The sequence below is a fragment of the Coptis chinensis genome, chromosome 8, assembly GCF_015680905.1.
Source record: "Coptis chinensis isolate HL-2020 chromosome 8, ASM1568090v1, whole genome shotgun sequence".
Classification (NCBI taxonomy): domain Eukaryota; kingdom Viridiplantae; phylum Streptophyta; class Magnoliopsida; order Ranunculales; family Ranunculaceae; genus Coptis; species Coptis chinensis.
The window spans coordinates 327830-349753 of record NC_141463.1 but is presented as its reverse complement, the minus strand read 5'-3'; the positions used below and the strand labels follow the sequence as shown (position 1 = coordinate 349753).

The 21924-nt window shown below is 37.0% G+C and overlaps 2 protein-coding genes and 1 long non-coding RNA gene across 3 annotated transcripts; all 3 read left to right on the top strand.

The window, feature by feature from the left end:
• Positions 1-739: 739 nt before the first annotated feature.
• On the top strand, positions 740-2034 carry LOC147479124 (uncharacterized). The gene is made up of 2 exons (XM_086576354.1): positions 740-1613; positions 1706-2034. The coding sequence occupies exons 1-2, from the start codon at positions 740-742 to the stop codon at positions 2032-2034; spliced, it is 1203 nt and encodes a 400-aa protein (XP_086432480.1).
• Positions 2035-3361: 1327 nt separating this feature from the next.
• Positions 3362-4836, top strand: LOC147479123 (uncharacterized). The gene is made up of 2 exons (XM_086576351.1): positions 3362-4127; positions 4225-4836. The coding sequence occupies exons 1-2, from the start codon at positions 3369-3371 to the stop codon at positions 4834-4836; spliced, it is 1371 nt and encodes a 456-aa protein (XP_086432477.1). The 5' UTR covers positions 3362-3368.
• Positions 4837-12219: 7383 nt separating this feature from the next.
• On the top strand, positions 12220-14505 carry LOC147479122 (uncharacterized). Its single transcript, XR_015205310.1, has 3 exons — positions 12220-13362; positions 13442-13523; positions 14099-14505. It is a non-coding gene; the product is annotated as an uncharacterized LOC147479122 (long non-coding RNA).
• The last annotated feature ends 7419 nt before the right edge of the window (positions 14506-21924 follow it).

Genomic DNA, 21924 nt, shown 5'->3' with positions numbered 1-21924 from the left:
ATGCAATATTTGTTACGTTCATTTGTGATGTCTTTATTGTTTTATCAAATACAAAATACAGGTTGTCAACAAACAGTTGCAAGAGAACCATCAAGTCCAATCAGCTCAAGAGGTTGTCGTCACACCTCCACAGTTAACTCTTGAATTCAGTCCAACCAATGTTTTCATACCTTCCCAGCTTTCTAACCGCAAGTTAGCCCAACGCACACGAAGAGATAGAGAACGCAAAAGTGCTAATTCGTCAGCCTCAAGCTTGAGGAAACACACTCAAAAAGCGCCTTCCGATCGAACGTTGGCACAATGGACAAGAAGAGAAAGACAACGAGTTCAAAATGTGGCATTAAATGTCACTACTCCACTTCCTATTAGTGTTTTTGAATCAAGAGAATTCCCCTTAGTAACAAGTTTTAGGGTGAGGAGCAAAAGAAAGCAAAGAGTCAATGATGATTTGACTATAATTAAAAAGAAGCGGACTAGGAGAAACTTAGCATCAAACTTTCAGAATATTCCAAATTGTGTCACACGTAAGTTCATTTATCTGTCTATTTTTTTTTAGTTTGTTTTTTTTCTCGATCAAAATATTATCTCTGACATACTTTTTATTTCTTTCCCGACTTAACAATCTTTAGCAATGTTACGACTCATCTAGAGGAATCTTCTACTGATATGCATATTCACTCCCGACATTATCTTGGAAAGATGGATGTGGCATGTCCCTTCAGAAAAAATCCGACTTTGGATGGATGAAAGACTTGCAAATTCATCACTTAGTAGACCTCTTTTTGGGACGTGTTGCAAACAAGGAAAAGTCAGTCTTCCTTTACTTAGTCCATTGCCTTATGCGATTCAAGATCTATATGATGGTAGTGACGCCAAAGCCAGGTCTTTTAGACAACATCTTCGTCAGTATAACTTGGCTAATGCATTTACCAGTCTCGGTTGTCAACCGGATGACCGAATATTCAGCGGTAGCGGTCCTATTCCATTCACCGTTCATGGTGAGTTACGCCATCAAATTGGATCGTTACTACCAGAACCTGAGAAAGATCCGACTTATGCTCAACTCTATGTTTATGACCCAGCCAGTGCCCTTGATGTGCGTCATCGCCGAAATCCAGAATTGAGACGTGATGTTTTAGATGTCATTCAGAGTACACTGTCGAATTGTAATAGATTTGCTGAAAAATTTCGTCAGGCATATGATATATTGAGTGCTCGCACAACTGGGGAAAATGACGTGGCAGCTTATCTCCATTATAATACATCTACTGACCGACGTCGATACAATCTTCCTTCAGCAAATGAAATTGCAGTTGTTATACCTGGGGATGGAACTGAAATCAGAAGCACAAGAGATATCATTCTTCATTATAGATCAGGCAATGCACTGAAGCGGATTGATGAATGTAATCCCGCTTATCTACCCCTGCATTATCCTTTGTTTTTCCCTCGGGGTGAGCTTGGATGGTCAACCGAAATGAAACTTTATGATGTCAATGACGACGATTCGAGGCGATTGACTCAGATGGCGTTTTATGCATATCGTTTGTTTGAACGTCATACTGAATATTCAGCAATACTCCGTGGTGGAAAATTATTTCAGGAGCTTCTGTGTGATGCTTGGGCTTCATCGAGCAAAATCGGCTATACTATCATTATACCCACCAAAAGGATCTTCGTGCTGAAGTGTACATGAGTTTGACAGATTTAGCTGAGGATACGGATCCTGATCAGGTTGGTCAGCGGTTTATTTTGCCATCATCGTTCATTGGAAGTCCAAGGTACATGTATGAGATCTTTCAAGACTCGATGGCTATAACACGTTACAATAAGCATCCAGATATATTCCTTACGATGACAGCTAATCCTCACTGGCCAGAAGTGCAAGAAGCCCTTTTAGAGAACCAAAATGCATTTGATCGACCTGATGTTCTTGCCCGTGTTTTCGAACTGAAGAGAAGAGCTTTAATGAAATTTATCAAGAAGAAAAATGTGTTTGGCCGTGAAGTAGCTCATGTGTACACCATTGCATGAAGATAAAATTCGTACCGCAGCCCAAATTGATCGAATTATATCTGCAGAATTTCCCGACCCATATAAGGATCCCTTGCTCTTTGATACAATAAAAAGTTGTATGATCCATGGACCGTGTGGTGTTAAAAATATGAACTCACCGTGTATGGAAAATGGCAAGTGCACAAAGCATTTTCCACATGAGTTTACAGACGCGACAACCATACAAAAAGACGGTTATCCACTTTATATGCGTCGCAACACGGGACGGTCTATATGATGAAAGACAAAGAGGTTGACAATAGGAATGTTGTCCCATATAATCCACAGTTGGTGAGGATGTTTAATTGTCACATTAATGTCGAAGTAGTAAAAGCGGGGATTGCAATGTGTTAAGTACATCCACAAGTACATCTACAAGGGCAATGACAGAACAACAATGGTGTTGGACGGCGGAAATGAGATTAAACAGTACATTGATGCCAGATATATTGGACCACCAGAAGCAGCTTGGCGGCTATTTGGGTTTTCCTTACATGAAGAGTTTCCAACTGTTGTAAGGTTATCTCTTCACTTGCCAGGTATTTAACACCTAATTAAACAAATTTCATCAATATACTATTAAGTTATACTGGAATGCCATACTATTAAGTTATGATTTGTTGCCAGGTATGCATCATGTTGTGTTCAACCCTAAGGAACCGATTGAGAATATTCTTGAGAGGGCGAAACAACAAAAGTCGAGTCTCACTGCATTCTTTCATTTGTGCTTCAAATCCGCATGCTCGGCCCTATACTTACCAAGAATTTCCCGAGCATTTTGTTTGGCACAAAACAGATAAGGTATGGACTAAAAGAAGTAGTGGTTATGCTATTGGCAGGATGTATTTTGCCAAGCCCAACGAGGGAGAGAGGTTTTACTTGCGTCTACTATTGACCATCGTAAAGGGCCCAACATCATTTGAGGGGACACGAAATTTGAAGGTATTCCTCATCCAACATTCAAGGCTGCATGTGTTGCACGTGGACTTCTTGAAGATGATGGAGAGTGGATACATTGTTTAGAAGAAGCGGCGATAATGAATACTGGATATCAGCTAAGGAGATTGTTCGGCATTATTCTGTTGGAATGCAATCCAGTGCAACCACATTTGTTGTGGGATAGATTTTCAACAAGTATATGCGACGACTTGGCGCACAAATTACGAACTATCTTCAACATTCCTAATCCATCAAAAGAGCAGGTGACTGATATTATATTAATGCCTCCTTCATGTAGCCTATATTATATTATTAATACACAATTTTCCCAGCGGTGGTGACATTACGGGTTGCATCTATTGGAGCAGTTCCTCATGGAATCTAAAAACAAAACTCTAGAAAACTTTCCTCCAATGCCCCAACCACTCAAAAAATGGAACAAAGGGATTGGAAATAGACTAATTTGGGAGCAACGCCAACTCCAGTTTGATTTACAAGATGAACAAATCAATCGTAACATTGATCGTCTTAACAATGAGCAACGCCATGCGTTTGATACCGTGGTTGATTCAGTCATGCAAAATGCAGGGGGAATTTTCTTCTTAAATGGAGCTGCAGGTACAGGAAAGACATTTGTGTATAATACGATTGCAGCTAAATGTCGTCATCTAGGACATATTGTGATTGCAGTTGCCTCATCTGGTATTGCGTCACTTTTATTAGATGGTGGTAGAACAGCTCATTCAACTTTTTCTATTCCTTTTGATGTGTTGGAGAACTCTATGTGCGGCTTCAAAAAGGATTCGCTCCAAGCAGGTCTGTTTAAAGAAACAAAATTGATAATTTGGGATGAAGTCTCGATGCAGCATAGGTTTTGTATTGAAGCAGTCGACCGTTCACTCCGGGATGTTTGTAACAATGAAAGACCATTTGGTGGAATCACTGTTGTTCTAGGCGGTGACTTCCGACAAATTCTGCCAGTTGTCCCACAAGGTGAACGTGAGGATATTGTAGGTGCATCACTGAAAAGGTCTTTGCTCTGGAAACACGTAAATGTTTTATCTTTGGTGCAAAATATGAGATTAGACAGTGACTTGCCAGAGAACGTGTTGTTCTCTAATTTCTTGATTGAGGTATTACTTAATTTATTGAAAAAAATAATGTTTCTTGCTGACCATTTTAAATTATACACAATCACTCATCTCATATGCTCTCATTTGAAATTTTCAGGTTGGAATGAAACCAGAAGAAAGTGTTCAATTGCCGCCGGAGATTCAAAATTGTAGCAATCTTCATGACTTGCTAAATAATGTATATCCCGATCTAAGTGAGCAGTATGAAGCTGACCCAAATTATTTGACCAAGCGGACTATCCTTTCAGCACGCAACGATGACGTTAGCACTATAAATGCTACTGCACTAGATACGTTTCCTGGGGAAGAAATTGTTTGCTTAGGTGCTGACAAGTTAGGCGCTGCCAGTGTTGTTGATAGTGGTAACGCAAATAGCTATCCAACAGAGTACTTGAACTCACTCGATCCTTCTGGGTTGCCTCCATTCAAGCTTACGCTCAAGAAGGGATGCCCAGTAATGTTGCTGAGAAATATAGCGCCAACAGATGGACTTTGTAACGGCACCCGCCTGATGATTGTGTGCACAAAGCCACACGTGGTGCAAGTTCTAATCTTAACTGGAGAAAAAGCAGGGAATGTACGCTTTATCCCGAGAATATCATTAACGCCTTCAACCAATGAAATACCATTCCAAATGACCAGACGACAGTTTCCGATTCGATTGTCGTTTGCAATGACGATAAACAAATCACAAGGGGGATACCATTAGAAAGCACGTTGGTATTGATTTGCTAAACCCGGTGTTTAGCCATGGTCAATTATATGTATGCGTTATCAAGATGCACTTCTTCAAAACAAATCGGTGTCATCCTCCTCCCCGATTCTTCAAACCACACAACTAATATAGGTGTATCCCGAAGTCCCGCTTTAGTTTGAGAGAAGGTATATTTAAGTAACTTTTGAGCTTTAATGTTTATTTCTCAATTTCTTTTTATACAAAATTTAAAATTTATACAAAATTACTTCTAAAGTTATTAATATTTTTTTCTTGCGGTGGAATTATCTTATTATGCCGCGATCATTAGCTTAATTTTGAAGGTAATTAACATACTACGACACGCATAACTATTTACATTCATTCTTTGTTCAAGGTTTTCAGTGACATCCTTTTCTTTGAGGCCAAACTCTTCAATAAACTTCTTCATATTGTCGTTTTAGTTTGAACAGAGGCCAAACTCATGCAAAGCAACTGGAAATGTGGCCTACTATATATGGAGAAAACTGGAGACAAAGTGGGGAAGCATAGAATGGGTGATGAGTGGCATGAGAAGTGGTGGGAACACTACGATGCCTCTGGCCAAGCTGAGAACATTACTATACATTCGTATTGTAAAAATGTCATTCAAGTTAGATCAATTATGTACGATTATTTGAAAACATATGCAATTTTTTATCACCTCCACGAAGACTAGATGTAATTTTTACATCCATAATGACTTGAGTGGCATAGCCACGGGTTAAATTCTAGTCTATATAATAAAACAGCTTGGTCTTTAAGCTCTTTGTGTGAAGCCTACATCGGACGGCTAACAGTTAATACACTCACTACATCTGACGGCTCATAGATAGTTAATATATATATTAAATTATATCTCATATCTTCATTCCGATATATATCCACAGGATTATATCTCATATATATCCACGGGCCGCACTCATCTTCTATATAGACCTGCGCCTGCCCCATCGAAATATCCACGTAATAAGTTGATTCCAATTAGAAAACTACTCAAAGATACTGATTCATACCAATTAGGAAACTACTCAAAGATACTGATTGATATTAATCTATATCTTCATTCGGATATATATCAACAGGATCCAAGGCTATATAAATCTAATCTAAGTTCATTCCAATTAGTATATACAAAGCTCAAATCTATATAAATCTATCTCATATATATCCACGGGAAGGCTATATAAATCTATCCAGACTGACGTAAAATCTATCCAATTACCACAAAGCACAAGCTGATACTTGAAATAGAGAGTCGGAAGAGTCCTAGGATAATAGAGAGTCCCGCACTCATCTTCTATATAGACCTGCGCCTGCCCCATCGAAATATCCACGTAATAAGTTGATTCCAATTAGGAAACTACTCAAAGATACTGATTCATACCAATTAGGAAACTACTCAAAGATACTGATTGATAATTAATCTATATCTTCATTCGGATATATATCCACAGGATCCAAGGCTATATAAATCTAATCTAAGTTCATTCCAATTAGTATATACAAAGCTCAAAGTTTAGCTCCGGTAGTAAGTGAATCTCACGCTTTAGAAGCATTAAGCCTGACTCAAACAAGAAATTGAAGTAGTGGAATCACTATCCAATTACCACAAAGCACAAGTCCTGGGTAAGTAAAATCATATAAAGGTGTCAATCATCACTCACACCAATCAATGAAGTATAGATTATAGCTAGAGGCATTAATATAATTAATAAGGGAATTAGAAAAGAAGTCCAAGTTTTTATTAATGTGTATGCCTTTAACACTGCACGCAGCTTTCTCCTAGGGTTTTAACGAAGCTCAAGTTATCCATCTCTGCCGTATTGCCGAAATCATCTATGCAACGGGTACACAAAACGTTAATAGAACTTTATATCAAGTTACTCCAAAGTTCACATCAAGTTACTCCAAAGTTCATCTATTAGGGAAAAACATGTGCACAATTGACACTTCACAGTTCACACCTTTGAATCGGATTCAGTACTTAATTGGCTGATCGAGTTCTTTCTATTTACACAGTTTTCTTCAGTGCATAAGTTTCCCATGAGTGCATGATTTGCAACAATTGGAAAACTTGGGTAAACCGAGCCTTAACGGATTTCGTTTTTCACTACAAGCCAATAAACCAACATGCAAATTAACATATATCAAACCACTAGCACAAATTCAATAAAGTCTGTTTTTGTACCATGGGTAGACCTCATTCCCTTTATTATCAAAAAAATAATAGTAATAAAGACCTCATTCCCTTTTAAACCAACTACCAAATCCAGTTACTTAGTGGCATGTAATGTAAAAATCAAGCAGATATATAACAGATTAACAGAGGCAACTCTTTAGAGTTAACTGCTATGTGCATCACATCTTAAATCCTAAATCTACCAGATATACATGATATATCTCAGGATAATTCCAAACACACACCAAGTCTAACGGCATAATAATAATAATAAGATTCCATTGTAGTATCTGGAGTGGAATAACCAAGTCCAAGGATGATATATCAATCCAGACTCTGGGGTAATGTGGTGGAGGTCCCTGAGAACATGTGTCCTTTCTGGTATGGAGCCTTGCCAATCGGGGGATCCCTGTGAAGAAGGGGTTCAGAGTCCCGATTTAAGTAGGTAATTGCCAATCTTCTTTCTCTGTAGGTTCCCAAGCTAAGTGACCATATAAAGAGCAACAATTATTAGAACTCCTCCTATAATGTTGTGCAAGTATGAAAAATACATAAAGTTAGCACAACGATGACTGTGTGTCAGTCATTTAATTAAGATATGATGCTTAGTTTTTCGATAACTTGCAAAGCCAACAGCTACGTAAGATACGTTCTGACATATCCATTTTCGGCTTCAGAAGGGTACCAAGTCCAACTACTCCTGTTTGTGGGATATAGCAGTGTCTCTTCGGTTTGATAAATGACATGCAGTCAAACGGCTAAATGCATATCAATAGAAGAACCAAGGCCGATTGTCTAACTAAAAAAATGGTTTGATAATGCTCCTTAGGAATGATCTTTTGTCATATGGTGAAGACTTAATCGAGAAGGTTTATCAAAGTAGTCATGTTTTTGTTTTATCAATATCGTTGTTGAGGATTATATATATATATATATATATATATATATATATATATATATATATATATATATATATATATATATATATATATATATATATATATATATATTTTGAGATACTTAAAATAGTTGTTTAACATGAAATTGAATATTGTAAAAATAATGTTTAATGCACTTTTGTAAAAGCATAGTGGCGTAGCCACGGGTTAAATTCTAGTATATATATATATATTATTTGATTTAATTTTACATATTTCAGGCTAATTTGGTCGCACTTAACCAACAATACCCATAAGAAATCGTCGAGTCAAGTGATGTATCCGAGCACAGATTGCACGAGCCTTATGAACCAGTCGACCAGATCAATGAGAAATAAAGAGTGATCTATACTCTATAGACTGTAGTGGTGCTGATGATAGTAGACTTGGGCTTGTGCACTTGCTATATACATATCTGGAATTGTTGCTCGATCTTTCATTTTCTTTTCTGAGTAAAGAATCTAAGGATATCATTCCCTCGTCTTATAAATGCTTAGGAAAGCTTTCACACAAGTGTAGGAGCAATTTTATGACGAGGACAATCAACAAGAACGGCTGAATGTTGCCAACTAAAAAGGACCTAATATCTAAACCAATAGAATCGGGTTTAGGATTTTTCCTGCCGGGTATCCAAACCCGAAACCTACCCAATTACCTGTTAGAGTGTGTGGACCGAAAAAAGAAATAGTCCCACATTGAACAAGAAAGGAGTTCATCATGGGTTGATAAAGTGGGAAACTCACTAACTAGTATCGAGACCTTTTAAGATAAAACCCCACACCCATCTAGTTATCCCATGGGCGCGGAGGCCCAGGCCTGGTGGGTGTGCCCAGGTCCTAACATTACCGAATGACATATATCTCAAGTATAAGTGTATAACCAAACCTGGTCTATTATATAGCACACCCACATTTCAAAATACAAATGAGCTAATTTCTTTTCCGAAACATAGTATTAAGAACCCCCTCACAATATGTAATCGGTTCTGCTTTTCATGTGTTGAGTAAGGCCCAAAATATCAAATTCGATGTATCCAAAAACCAATATATATCGGAAATATTAGAGATATATATTTTTTTGTTGACTAGTCAAAATTTTATTTTGTAAGTTGATATATTGGAAATATCATTGATTATATCGAAAATATGGTCGATTATATCAGAAATATCGCCAATATATCGATCAAAATCAACAATACCAAACAAAATCAACAATTTATACCAAATATATCGGTCGATATATATTATTATATCGAAAATTGCGATATACATCGGAAAAAAAAAAGATACAATATTCGGTTGAGATATATCAAATATAACCATATCGGTGTACAAAAAAAACGATATATATCAAATATAACCATATCGGCTCATCCAAAAAGTTACTTGAACTTTTCAGTTTGTTGAGGTTGACCATCACCAAGCTTGAGTCTGGACAGATTTTACAGCCATTAGTCTTGTCTTCCACCCTCACCCAATCACAATAAAAGACCACCTCTTGAAAGTCGGTATAGTCTACCTCGATTATCTGTTTAATGACCCCATACCACATCGTTGTCGCATCAATGAGATTCTTGTCTTTCCTACTTGCAGTAAAAGAAGTAACAGCCCTCATGAAAACACCACTGTCTTGGGTGGTAACAGTATCATCATGAGACCTGGGAGAGAAGACAAAACCATTGACGTGGTACTTCTTGTATGTCTTAGCTTTAGTTGGCCCTTTGACTAACTGCCACAACATAGAATTCGTGGCATCGTCCTCCAACAACTATAACAATACACAAGAAAACAATTTAAAAACATGACTAGTAAGAGAACTATCTTAGTATTTTTAAATTATATTGTTTTTGTAAGAATTAATACCTTCTTATATAACCAGTCAATGAAATTTGTCTGTATCTCTACCTCTATTTTTGCAATCCCTTTTCCTTTAGCACGTGAACCGGATTGCAATGACTCACAATACTCACTGCATTTTATTCATTCATGCTTTAATAAAAGTATCTACATAATAACAAAACATGTTCCAGACCTACATAGTGAAGGATTAAAGAATTTAGACCTGTAGAATGTATCACGCTCTTCGACTTCAAGTCGAAACAAAGACTCCATCGACGATATCAGACAAATTGATGAGGGGATAATAACACATCCTTACCATCTAGGATAGGCCCTTCACACTGTGACTCACCATTTTCATCTAAAAAGACTTCTTGACTATATTTGTGATTACCGCTCGTGGATTAGACATGTACTCCATGACATACCTAATGTGATTCAAAGAACAAGATAGGATTCTCGCAATAGAACCTTCAACATATCGTTTGTTGCTAGGAATATCTTTACACTCTTTCATCGACCTATTGGAATCAAATATTCCAAACTTACATATGTAAATTTTAAGTTAAAAAACACGTCAAATGAAGTCAAACAATTGAAATAAAAGTGAATTACCGTTCGAACGGATACATCCACCGATCTTGGGTAGGTCCACAACGCAAAGCCTCATCTGCCAAATGCACTACAAGGTGGATGCATATATCAAAAAAAGATGGCGGAAAGTGTTTCTCTAACACACACAATGCCTCGACAACCATCAACTTGGCTTCTTGAATGTCTTTTCTGATCAAGACCTTCGAACACAATAAATTAAAGAATAAGCTTATCTGGTGAATAGCTTTCCATAAGTCCCGGTGTTTCGGAAAGGCATGTTGAAGTAAAACAGGCAATAAATACTCCATGATGACATGATAGTCATGCGACTTCATTGTTAGCAAACTAGGTGGATTGAGACTAACAATGTTGCTCAAGTTAGAAGAAAAACCTGAAGGGAGCTTTAAGTACTTCAAAGTTTTTAAGAAATCCATTTTCTCATTCTTATCCAAAACACAAGAAGCATGTGGCTTAACTGTTTTTCCCGTGTTTGAATCAATTTGCATCCATCGCCTAATCGTGTATGCCAAGAAGCCTCATATCCCTCGTGCATTTACACAGATCTTTTGTTTTACTCAAGCAAAGGATCGTGTTTAGTAAATGTTCTCGCAACATTCTTCTCGGTATGCATCACATCAACAACATGGCGGACTTCATGGTCTATCCAAGACTCCATACCAAAAAGATTGACTTCTTATACCATGCCCCAATAAGTTCACCATCATCATCATTATCATCAACATTTACCTCGGCTCTTTTTCGCTTGCCCTCGCTGTCTTTCCAAGTTACAAAGTCGATACGATCTAGATGTTTTATAAGTTCTTCCCCTCTTAGTGGTTCCGAGGTAGACTATCTTCCATGCCTTGAGCCCCAAGTACTTCCCATCTCTAAAAGGGTGATCACTACTAAGAAAATGCCTATAGTTTGTGTAAACAATTTTCTTGCTAATAGGTAGATGAAGAGATGGAGTATTGTCACCACACCTTGGACAAGCTTTATATCCATGGGTTACACAACCGGATAAGTTCCCAAAAGTCGGGAAGTCGTGAATCCCCCACATCAACATAGCTCTCAACGTGAAATGTTCCTTTTTATACATGTCATAAGCGGGCACTCCATGATCCCACAACTGCTTCAACTCTTCATACAGTGGCTCAAGAAAAACATCAATGTCTTGACTCGGTGCCTTCGGCCCAGGAATTAACAGAGACAACATTTGGAATTCTGCTTTCATACACAAGGATGGTGGGAGATTATAAGGCACCGTGGATGACAGCCAACAACTCGTAACCCGATGGATCAACTCCACGTGGATTAAATTCATCCGTTGCAATAGCAAGCCAAACATTGCGCTCCTCCTCTGCAAATTCTTCATACTTCTCTTTACATACTTTCCATTGGCCAGAATCAGCTGGATGCCTCATATAATCCCATGAAGATTTTGATCTAGCATGCCAAGTCATATCACGTGCTATCCATGGTATTGTATACAACCTCTTGAGTCTCGGAATGAGAGGAAAGTGTCTCAACACTTTGTTAGGCTCTTTTGAAACCTTCCCTCCTTTGCCCGCTATGACTTTATATCTAGGTTTTTTTACAATGACGACATTCCTCCAAATTTTTCGTCAAGTTTCCAAAGATAGCATACAATTATTTTCGCACACATGAATGGACTTGGCTTTCATCCCTAGGTCTTTCAACATTTGCTTCATTATAGGATATTTCATCGGCAATGTGTTCTCTTTGGGTAACCATCTCCTCAACATGGACAACAATGTTTGTCACACTATTCCTGCACCACCCAAAACTGTTTCTTCAAATTGTGAAGTTCAACAATTACTGAAAGTGTTGTCTCGGGTCCCTCACAAGAAGGATACAATTTTTTTTTCGCTTTTTTTTTGTAGTCAAGATACCTCTTACCCAAGTCTGGTTCAGGAACAAACGGTGGTTCATTATCTCCTATTTCAATACCATGGCCCATATAAGCATCAACAAAGTTCCCTATTCCAAGCCCTTCTTCCTCGGTGTTTATTTCTTCCATGTTTCCCACCACCGGATGCTCCATCGAAGTTTGCAAGCGTCTTTCACCATGTAAAACCCATACACGGTATGAAAGATCTATACCGTTTAGGTTCAAATGATCTTCGACCACATCATATTCTAGTCGGAACCTATTCCTACAGTTTTTACATGGGCAAGGACAAGCAGACCCGCCCAACTTTGTTTTGGCAAATGAAACAAAATTCCTAACCCCGTCTTCATAAAGTATGGACCTCTTGTTTTTTTCGTCCATCTAAACTTTCTGAATTTGCTCACTCATTCTACAATAAAACATGTTTATATATAGTTAAGGAATTTAAGACAAAATAAACAAATAAGTTCCAATCTTCCGATTATATGCAAATGTACAGGTAACACTTAAACACTCATATGTACTATCAACTACCATCACTACTAGAAAAAGGCACATAGATAGCTTTTGTTTAATAGCTTATGTAAAAAAACGCTATACAAAAAAAATAAGATTGCGTTTGTAAGTCTTTGGCTATCATTTTTACTAAATGGTTCCCAGTTCAATTGCGTTTCTTTCGTAGGCGCTGTCGATAAATCCTACAAACGCAATCCTTTTTTTACACGTGGGAAGACCGGGACGTTAAGTTGGAACACGTATGAAACAACCAACGAAGGTATATATAATAATAACTCAAAAAAGAAATAAAGTAAATCTCTCGTAGAAACAAAAACAAAGGAGGAGCTTTAAAGGTGAGAGTTTGATCATTACATTAACGAAAACAAAAAAAATTTGATCCTTTAATTAAAAAACAAATTTTTTATTTGCCAAAGTGGAATTTTTTATATGTTTGGTTTCAATTTTGTTTCTTCTCTCAGTTTCAGAAGATCCTCAGCTTTGGGTTCATGAATCTTCTAGCTTGCTTCGCCCCGTTTTTAGGTCCTCTCTCTTTCACACACACACACACAAATTTTGTTGATATCGAAATATTTGAGTTTTAGGATTTATTGGTTTTTAGGTATTTGGAGATTGATCCGATAGCTTGGCTTGGGCTTGAGGAAACTGGTGGCTCATCTCCAGCTAAGCATCATATCGGAGCGGTATGTATTGTTTATCATTGTTATATATATAATAGTTGAAATGTTGAACATAGAACTAGGGCTTGGTGCTTTGGTAGCGTTAGCTTACAAACACATTAGGTCAAGTTTAATTTATCTGACTACTCATTGTAGAAGAGATTAAAAGTAAACCATTGGTTCAAACCAAACTATTAAAAAAATCATAAAATAACAGCCAAAAAGGTAATCAATACTTTATGAGCAGAGAAATCAATAAAGCTCTCACCGATTGATATCCTGAATTAGAACCATTAGAAATAGAGATAAACTTGTTAATTAGAAAACTCATAAATCATTCTTTAGCTAAACTTGATATCTGAATTAGAACCATCAAAATCCACTCTTTTACATATTAAAACAATCTTGTAATCGATCCATTGAAAATCAGCATAATAAACAACAATCAACTAATAAAATTAAATATGTTATTGCAGATAATAAAACCCTAAACATCAACTACTCACCTCGGGTTAATGAGAATCTTTTTCTTCAAGATCGAAAAAAATGAAAATCTCAAACCCTAGACATACAAAACCAAAACCTTAAATAATTTGTAGGAGGAAGAAGAGAAGACGAACGAGAAGGAAGACGAGGATAGAGCAACTCACCGAGTGAAGAAGAAGTTCACGGCAGCAGTGGCAGCACCACTCATCGAAGCTTTAGTTGATCTGTTTTCCCTTTTTCTTCTATTGTTTTTTTTCGATGAGCGCCAGAAGTGAAATACTCCCGCTTCAGTTTATCTTTTTGTTTCCAATGTAATATTATTTTTCTTGTTTTTTTTTTCTTAGTTTCTAACGGATGGGTAAACGTTGCTAAGCATCTAAAGAAATGTTACAAAATAATTCAACTATTTAAGCAACGGTTGATTGCATTGCCAACGGATAATATATGTGACTAATTTCCTAACGGCTGTATAAGTGTTACTAATGAAAAAACCCAATTGTTGCAAATTCACCCAAATGGTGTAGTGTTGTTTAAGGTTTCTAATGTCAAGATAATCCTTGCAGTTATTTGATTTTTGGGCAATGCCATTTTGCCAGTTCCTCAAGTCGTGTTCCGTCACAGCCGTAAAACACACTTAGAATTTATAGAGGATTGGAACCCAATAAACTTTTTTTTAGTCTAGTCAGTGGAAAACCAACTTATAACACCCCGTGTTTTAATTCTTTTATTTTCCTAATAATAATAATAATAATAGATAATAGATAAAATAAAATAGGATAAGTGTTACTGGAAATAGGAGACGTGGGTTTATGGGATAAACCTTCTTCCCTATTTCGGGGGTTTTGTTTTGAACAGAACAGAAAACATAATAGGGTTGGTCAAAAACACCGCGAGAGTTTTACAGAAAAGGAAAAAGTTTTACTGACAACAGAAAAGAAATATTTTTCCTGGTAGCTGGCTGATAGTCGGAGCACGCTAAAGGTGAATAGTTATTTTGCTATTTCACCGGATTTATAGTTTACGTATATCGGCGTATACTGTCTAATGTTTTTTTTTGTACTGCTCTTTGTCTTGTTTTTATTCTACGTCGTGTTGTCGAGTTGTTAAAACTCTAGAGAAACTCGGATTTGATATAGAACTGTCAAACTGTAATACTGTGATACTGTGTCTATATTCTGTCGACATTGAAAGGGGTGGTTGAATTGTCGGTGGTAGTGGGGAGTTTGGGTGTTGATTGAAACGTCAAGGACGCGAGAATGGCAGTCGGATCCAGGGACGACCCTGCGATACTGATGGTGGTTTTGTTTGAACTCGATCTCCTGGTTTTGGTTTTAAACCCTCACTAAGGTGGTTATGATGGAATGATGTTTGGTGGCTGTGGTGGAGTGTTGGGTGTGAGGTATTGACGCTGGGTTGGATTCTGTCGAAGCTTGGGGAGGCTGTAAAGGGAGGCGCGAGCCCAAACCTCCTCCCCTGTAAAAAAAAAAACGTTATTACTGTGATTATGGGGATTTGTTTTGATGCGTTTTTAAAATAGTTTAAACTGTTTTGTTGGTGATGGGTTGGTTAATTTAGGTTTGGGGGTAGTGTGAGTGTGGGGATGTATATGGTGCTGTCGAGTGGAGCTTGAGGCACCATTAATGGCAGCCCGAAATTTTCAGATCTAGATTTAGGAAGAGTTTTGATTGTATGATTTTCGGTTTTTGGCTTTTGTTAATGTTGTTTGGTTGGTGATGAGGAGGAAAACCGTGGGGTCAAAATGGGTGGCCGGTCAGAATTGGTGGTGGCCGGTTTTAGTGGTGGCTGTTGGAGAAGATAACACTGTTCATCTTAGTTGGGCCTTGGGCCTTGGTTGGTTTTGTTTTGGGCCGGCTATTTTGTTTGGTTGGGCCGGTTTGTTTTGTTTTGATTGGGCCCGATTATGTTCTAAATTGTTGGGCCAGTTCTAATATTTGTTTTGTTTGGGCCTTCTCCCATTTGTTTTCGGGCCGAACTCAGTTGTGTTTTGGGCCAGTTTCTAATATTGCTTGGGGCCAGTCCGTAGGACTTAATATAGATCCAACTTGGGTCTTTAAATAGTTAGACCTTTGGGATTTGGTTTGGACTTTGATTGTGGACTTTTGATTGTTTAATTGTGTTACGTTTTATGTTGTAGATTGTATGGACAAATCAAATGCTAAAATATTGCGGAAGCCTGCATAAATTGGTTTGTCTTTATCTAATAAAGATTTGACGTTAATATGGCGTATTTTAGACGCGTGACAAGATTTATATTTTTAGAGACATAGTCATAAAGACCTTTGATTTGGCTATGATTAAGTCTATTGGGATAGGTGTTTGACTTTAGGCTAAGACCTATATATATATACGTGTGTACGTATATTAACTATTATGCGATATTTCAATCTCTTATGATATACGACGCTATGACACTAAGATATCCATATAATTAATAACGCGTAAACAAAAAATACATGAATCAGGATACTCCTTCGTTCTCTAAAATAATATATGTAATAAATTTCAATAATGCGTAAACAATTTACCGCACTCTTTTAGAACTCTCCACGCCTAAATTTTTGGAATTGAGTTTTATGACTGTTGATGTCATATGTTAGGTGGGCATTTATTGAATGTGCCATAAATGGCCTGTTAGCGTTATCTATGGGTATTCATTGAATGTGCCATGAATGACCAGATTCTTTGGACTGCCCTAGAGAGGAACTAAGGTATTCGTCTTGCGGGTTAGTTGTATTCTTTGATTATGCGAGTGTTTGAGTTGACTTTTGAATACCTAATATAATATCTACATATGTTATATAGAAGTTCTAACTTTATTTTGCAGGAGGGTAGGACTTAATAACATTTTTTCTTGAGGACGGCGGTCCTACCCTTATACAGCAGTGGATATCGGTAAGTTTTAATTCAATAGTTTAGATATTAAAACGAGTTATTATAATGAGTTATATAATGGAAGTCTTGCTTGGGAAGAAATTATGCCGGTTGAGATGACGGAACTACCTGTCTTCCAAGCTGTGAATGATTAAGTTATGGGATAATATAAAGTGATTGTTTGGATAATTAAAGTATGATAATGTTTATCTGTGGTTAGTCTACTCATACCAGCAAATTCCATTTTGCTGACCCATGTTTGCTTTGTTTTGGCAACGTGGGTGTGTTCTTGGGAACACAGGTGGAAGGCAGTGGAACCGCGGCGTTTGATTTGGATTCTTGCCTGGAGCAGTCCGGGAGTTTATTTTTATTAGGTCTGATCTTTTGGAAGTATGTAATAACGTAGTTTTCTTTTCATATGACATGAAAATACGATGTTGAAGACCTGTTATTCTTAGAGTGGTTTGATGTTTTATTGGGACGGAAGATATATTTTTATAAAGTAATAAAGAGAATTCTGGAGATTGAATTGTGGTTAAGATTGTTTATGATGTGGGTTTTAGGTTTTGACATGTGTTGTATCCACCCCGTCATAGCCTGAGTTTTTAGACAATTGAATCGAGTGGTGTTTGATATATTTATATTTCAAATATTCATTTTTTTTAATTGTTTAGAAATTCGGGCTGTGACACAACTCATCTTCCAGTCAGCGGGGAACCAACTGATCGGATAAGAAGTCACTTGCCGGTCTAAAATCACCTACTTCCGGTCGGATAAAGCAGCCAGCCATCTCATTCATCTCTTTCTTCGCTCACCCACCAGTGGATAATCGATTACTTCGGTCAGCGGGTTCAGGTCTTTACTCAACTTTTAAGGATACGGTGGTGGGGGAGGTAGAGATGGTGGATCGGACAAGGGTGGAATTTTGTTTTGCAAATCTTTGCTTCTTAAGGTATATGATTTTAATTAGTGACGTTTGGGGTTTTTCCTTTAGTTACAAATGTTTGATGAAATGCCTCTAAAGATTAGCACGTATTCTCAGTTTATCTAATGGTGTTTATGGAGCTTTCATATTAGTGCATCAACCGAAAATGGCGTTTAAAGCTGCTGAATACTTCATATTTTCTTTGTAGATTGCTATCTTTTTGTATATTCTTAAAACATCTTTATAAACTTAATCGTTCAGTTTTAGTGCATATTATTGTCATTCACGTACTATTTTCAAGTTAAACATTAGACCAATACTCTAAATCAATTGTTAATAAATTGATTGGGCTAAAGTTTGTCGTTCCATAATTAAACATGAACGAAAATGTTTATAGCCTAGAGTTATACTAGCATGCTTATGCAAATGTTGCGATTCCGACAACAACTCAAACAACTGCAAGAAGGCTGACATCACTTCAAACCGTTACATGATACATATGGGCATGAACAATGGCTACAAGGCATGAGCAAAGGTTGCAAGGCTAACAACAACTATAACAGGAGCAAGATGGTTAAGAATTGGTTTTGATAGTAATCAATTCACGAAGGATTGTTCAAGAAGTGGGTTTTAAGAGGTAAATCTAATTCCACATTATTTTCTATTTCATACCTCCTTAAAGTTGATTTATTTGCTTCATCGACTTAGATTTGTTAATTGTTATGAGTATATTATTTGTCAGTCAATTTTTGTAGACAAATATATTTTATTTATAAGGTCGAGGGATTTAATGATAATATAAAAAAATTGTCAATTAATTATACATTGTACTAGCAACCAGTACATTGTTTCTATGTTAGTGTTTTATACGGGGTTATTTAAAGATTAGTATATCGGATTATTAAGAGACTACTGGACCTACTGATAAACACTAAAATTTGTATTATAAAACCTTGCAAAGACGTAATATTTCGGTCAATTTTGTGTTTAATAATAACGAAATAATCGTATATTCGTGTTTTTCCCAGGTTTGAACAACTAATATAAAAATAATGATAAAGTCAGCATTTAAACATGGAATAGGGAGTATACATAAACTTTCCGATCAAGCCAATGTGAAGCCCAACAAATCCGGACTAAAGCCCAAATACTCAAACAATACATAATCCAGTCAGAAACGGAATTACGTGCACAGAAGCATCAAACTGCCGAAGCTCATATCTCTTGAATCAGGACTCCGAATGCGACAAGTGAGCTGCTCAAACGATCAGTGCAACGAACTCTACGCATAGGCGGAAAGTTGTAAAAATGCCAAAAGACCGGACCGCCACTGGACCATTGCACATGGACCCACCATGCGGGGCCTGCAAGAGTTGATGAGTCATCATGCAAGTCAAAACAAATGTATAAATAATTGGTGCAAAAGTGACACCTTATATGTAATTAATGAGATTAGGTGTTAATAATCAAAACAAAAAAATGTGTTACTTGTTTTGATTATGTGGGTAAAAAGGAATTAAATGTGATTTGTGTTTCACGTGGGATGGAAGGAGATTGCTCTCATATAGAGTAAGAAAACAAAATAAGGGGGGATGGACTCCATTTACTCCATCGACTCTTTTTCTTTTCCCTTGCTAGTATTTATCTTTTAGTTTTTTTAGTTTTTGTTTTAAGTAAAAAAACTTGTAACATTTTAATGGTGGAAACAACTTGCTAGTTCTTAATAAAACTTATTTCTTTCTTAGGTAATTAGGTTGTTTTACATTCCTTTATTTATTTATCTTTTATTTACTTATCTATCTTGTAACTTGCAAACAATCCTATGATCGTGAGCTAAAATCCTCAAAGGTGGAGGATTAATGAAGCTTATGAGAGAATTCGTATAAATTTCTTAGAAGTAGGATTCACTACCAGACTTAAGGACACATGTAACACACTACCCCAAAATGGTAGTGTCCGGCCAAACTTGAGACCTGGAAGTGAAGAAGGACTCGAGTGCGCCTCCCTTTTTATGCTTGGGATAGCCGCGCGTACACGTATGATTTAACTACTTGTTTCCATACTTGACAGGAATATGTTGTGTGAGTCCAGGAGTTGAGTTGGAGTTTCAGAGATAAAATTCCAGTTCAACTTCTTATGTTAGGGAATTAGACTTAGAGATGAGTCCATTTCGCTAGGAATCGATGTTCAAGCCGGTTCGGGTTTGATAATGAACCCTAAACAATTTAGAGAATGTAGTAATCCGATTTTAAGAAAAGTTAATAAGACCTCGCATGAGTAGAATGATCTTCCACATTTTCTTTCTCTTTTAATATCTTAGGAAAAAATCTTAGATTTTTACCGTTTTTGTTGTATTTCGCATGTTTAAGCGTCCGTTAGGATTTAAATAACAAAACTAAACTTATCTAGTAATCCAAATATGAATCTTACTCACTAGTTTCCCTACTTAGAACACATGAAAGTGGTAAGATGTCATAGACTTTAGGTTGGTTCGAATTCCTACTCGAGCAAAACAAACAAACACGTGAGTAAGGACTTGAGTCTACACCGAACGAAAACAAGATTTCGTATCTTTAGACCGCAGAAGTGTAGAGATCAAATGACGTCGCTGCCATTCTAAAGAACCAAGGCCCTGTGCTTGCAAACTGGAATTGCTCAAAGGGGAAACCCCTCATTCTCATCATTTCATTAATTTTATTTTTATATTTTTTTGCGTTTTTCTTATTTCAAACTTTTTCCGCATTTTGGACCTGACCCCATATCGGATTTTTCGTGGCACTTGCAGGAAGCATAAGTTAGGACCTGGAAAATAATCTATACACTGTTGTAAGACTACTGTCAAAAATTGAGCCATCTGTACCATATTACTGTGCGTGCGCGATACTGGACTCGCATCCGTTATCATAATCTCGCGTCCGCTATCATAAGGGCATCTCTAATGGAGATTGTAAAAATCCACCTCCACATAGGCGCCATTAGGATTATACACTTTATCTAATTCTCAAATACATAAAGTGTATATTTACTATTTGTGGCTCTTCCAATAGTAGGTGGAGAAAAATGTATAAAAAGATATAACAATAGACTTAAATTGTCACAACCCATTCAAAATAATGAAAAATGACGGACTTGGTCTGTCGCAAAAGCTTAAAACAAATAGTGGTCCACTTTCATACGTCATTTAAAGCAACGTCCGTATTTTTAATAGTTATAAATCACTGAGAGACGGACTTAGACCGTCACAAACAGAAAAATAAAGCTTCACACGTGAGTTGAAGTGACGTCTGAGTTTTAAAGTTAATCAGACGTGACTATAAGTGAGGTCCGGGCTTTTTTATTATCTAATAGCCGGATGAGAAATTCTCCACCCTATCTATTGACTAATAACTAGGGTACGCCTACGACCGCGTGAGACCTCAACGAGTTTTAACTCGTTAGTTATGCGACAAAACAACATCGCCGCGACCTTTGCCAAGAGATCGCGCTTCCGATTTAAACAACTTCGTAAACAAACTTGGCGCAAGGCCAGCCCAAATGCCCATTATCCAAAGCCCAATAACATCAATTGGGTGACCTAATTCAAAGATCATCGTCAAATTTGGAGGCTCAACGGTTTATAAGTCCAAACCTTTTGCTTGATTTTTGGATGCCTACCCCCGCTATTACATTTTTTTTAATTGAGCCCATGCTCATGGTTCCAAGCCCATAAAAGATTCAACCCATAAAAATTTTGTCCAATATTGACTTTTTTGTGTGGGGTGGGTGAGGTGAGAAAAACTGTTTAACTCACCCTATAAAAACTTTTTAATTTACCCTCTGAGTTTTGAGTGGCTATTCTCTCACCTTATCTATGGAATATGTCCTCCCACTCCTCCCTGTTTTGTTAGATAGATAACCTACAATATACAACCCCATTTTGAAAAGTTTTTTAACATTTAAAGTGTAAACTTTACACTTTATACTTTTACCTCCTCTATTGTAAATGCCATAACTAAGTTAAGTTAAGAGTCTTCGATACTAAGTCATCCCAAAATTGTTTCAGTCCCACAGAATATATACGACCCTTACACGTGGCACTTTGTATATATATATATATAATATATTTTATTTCTGCACACTATG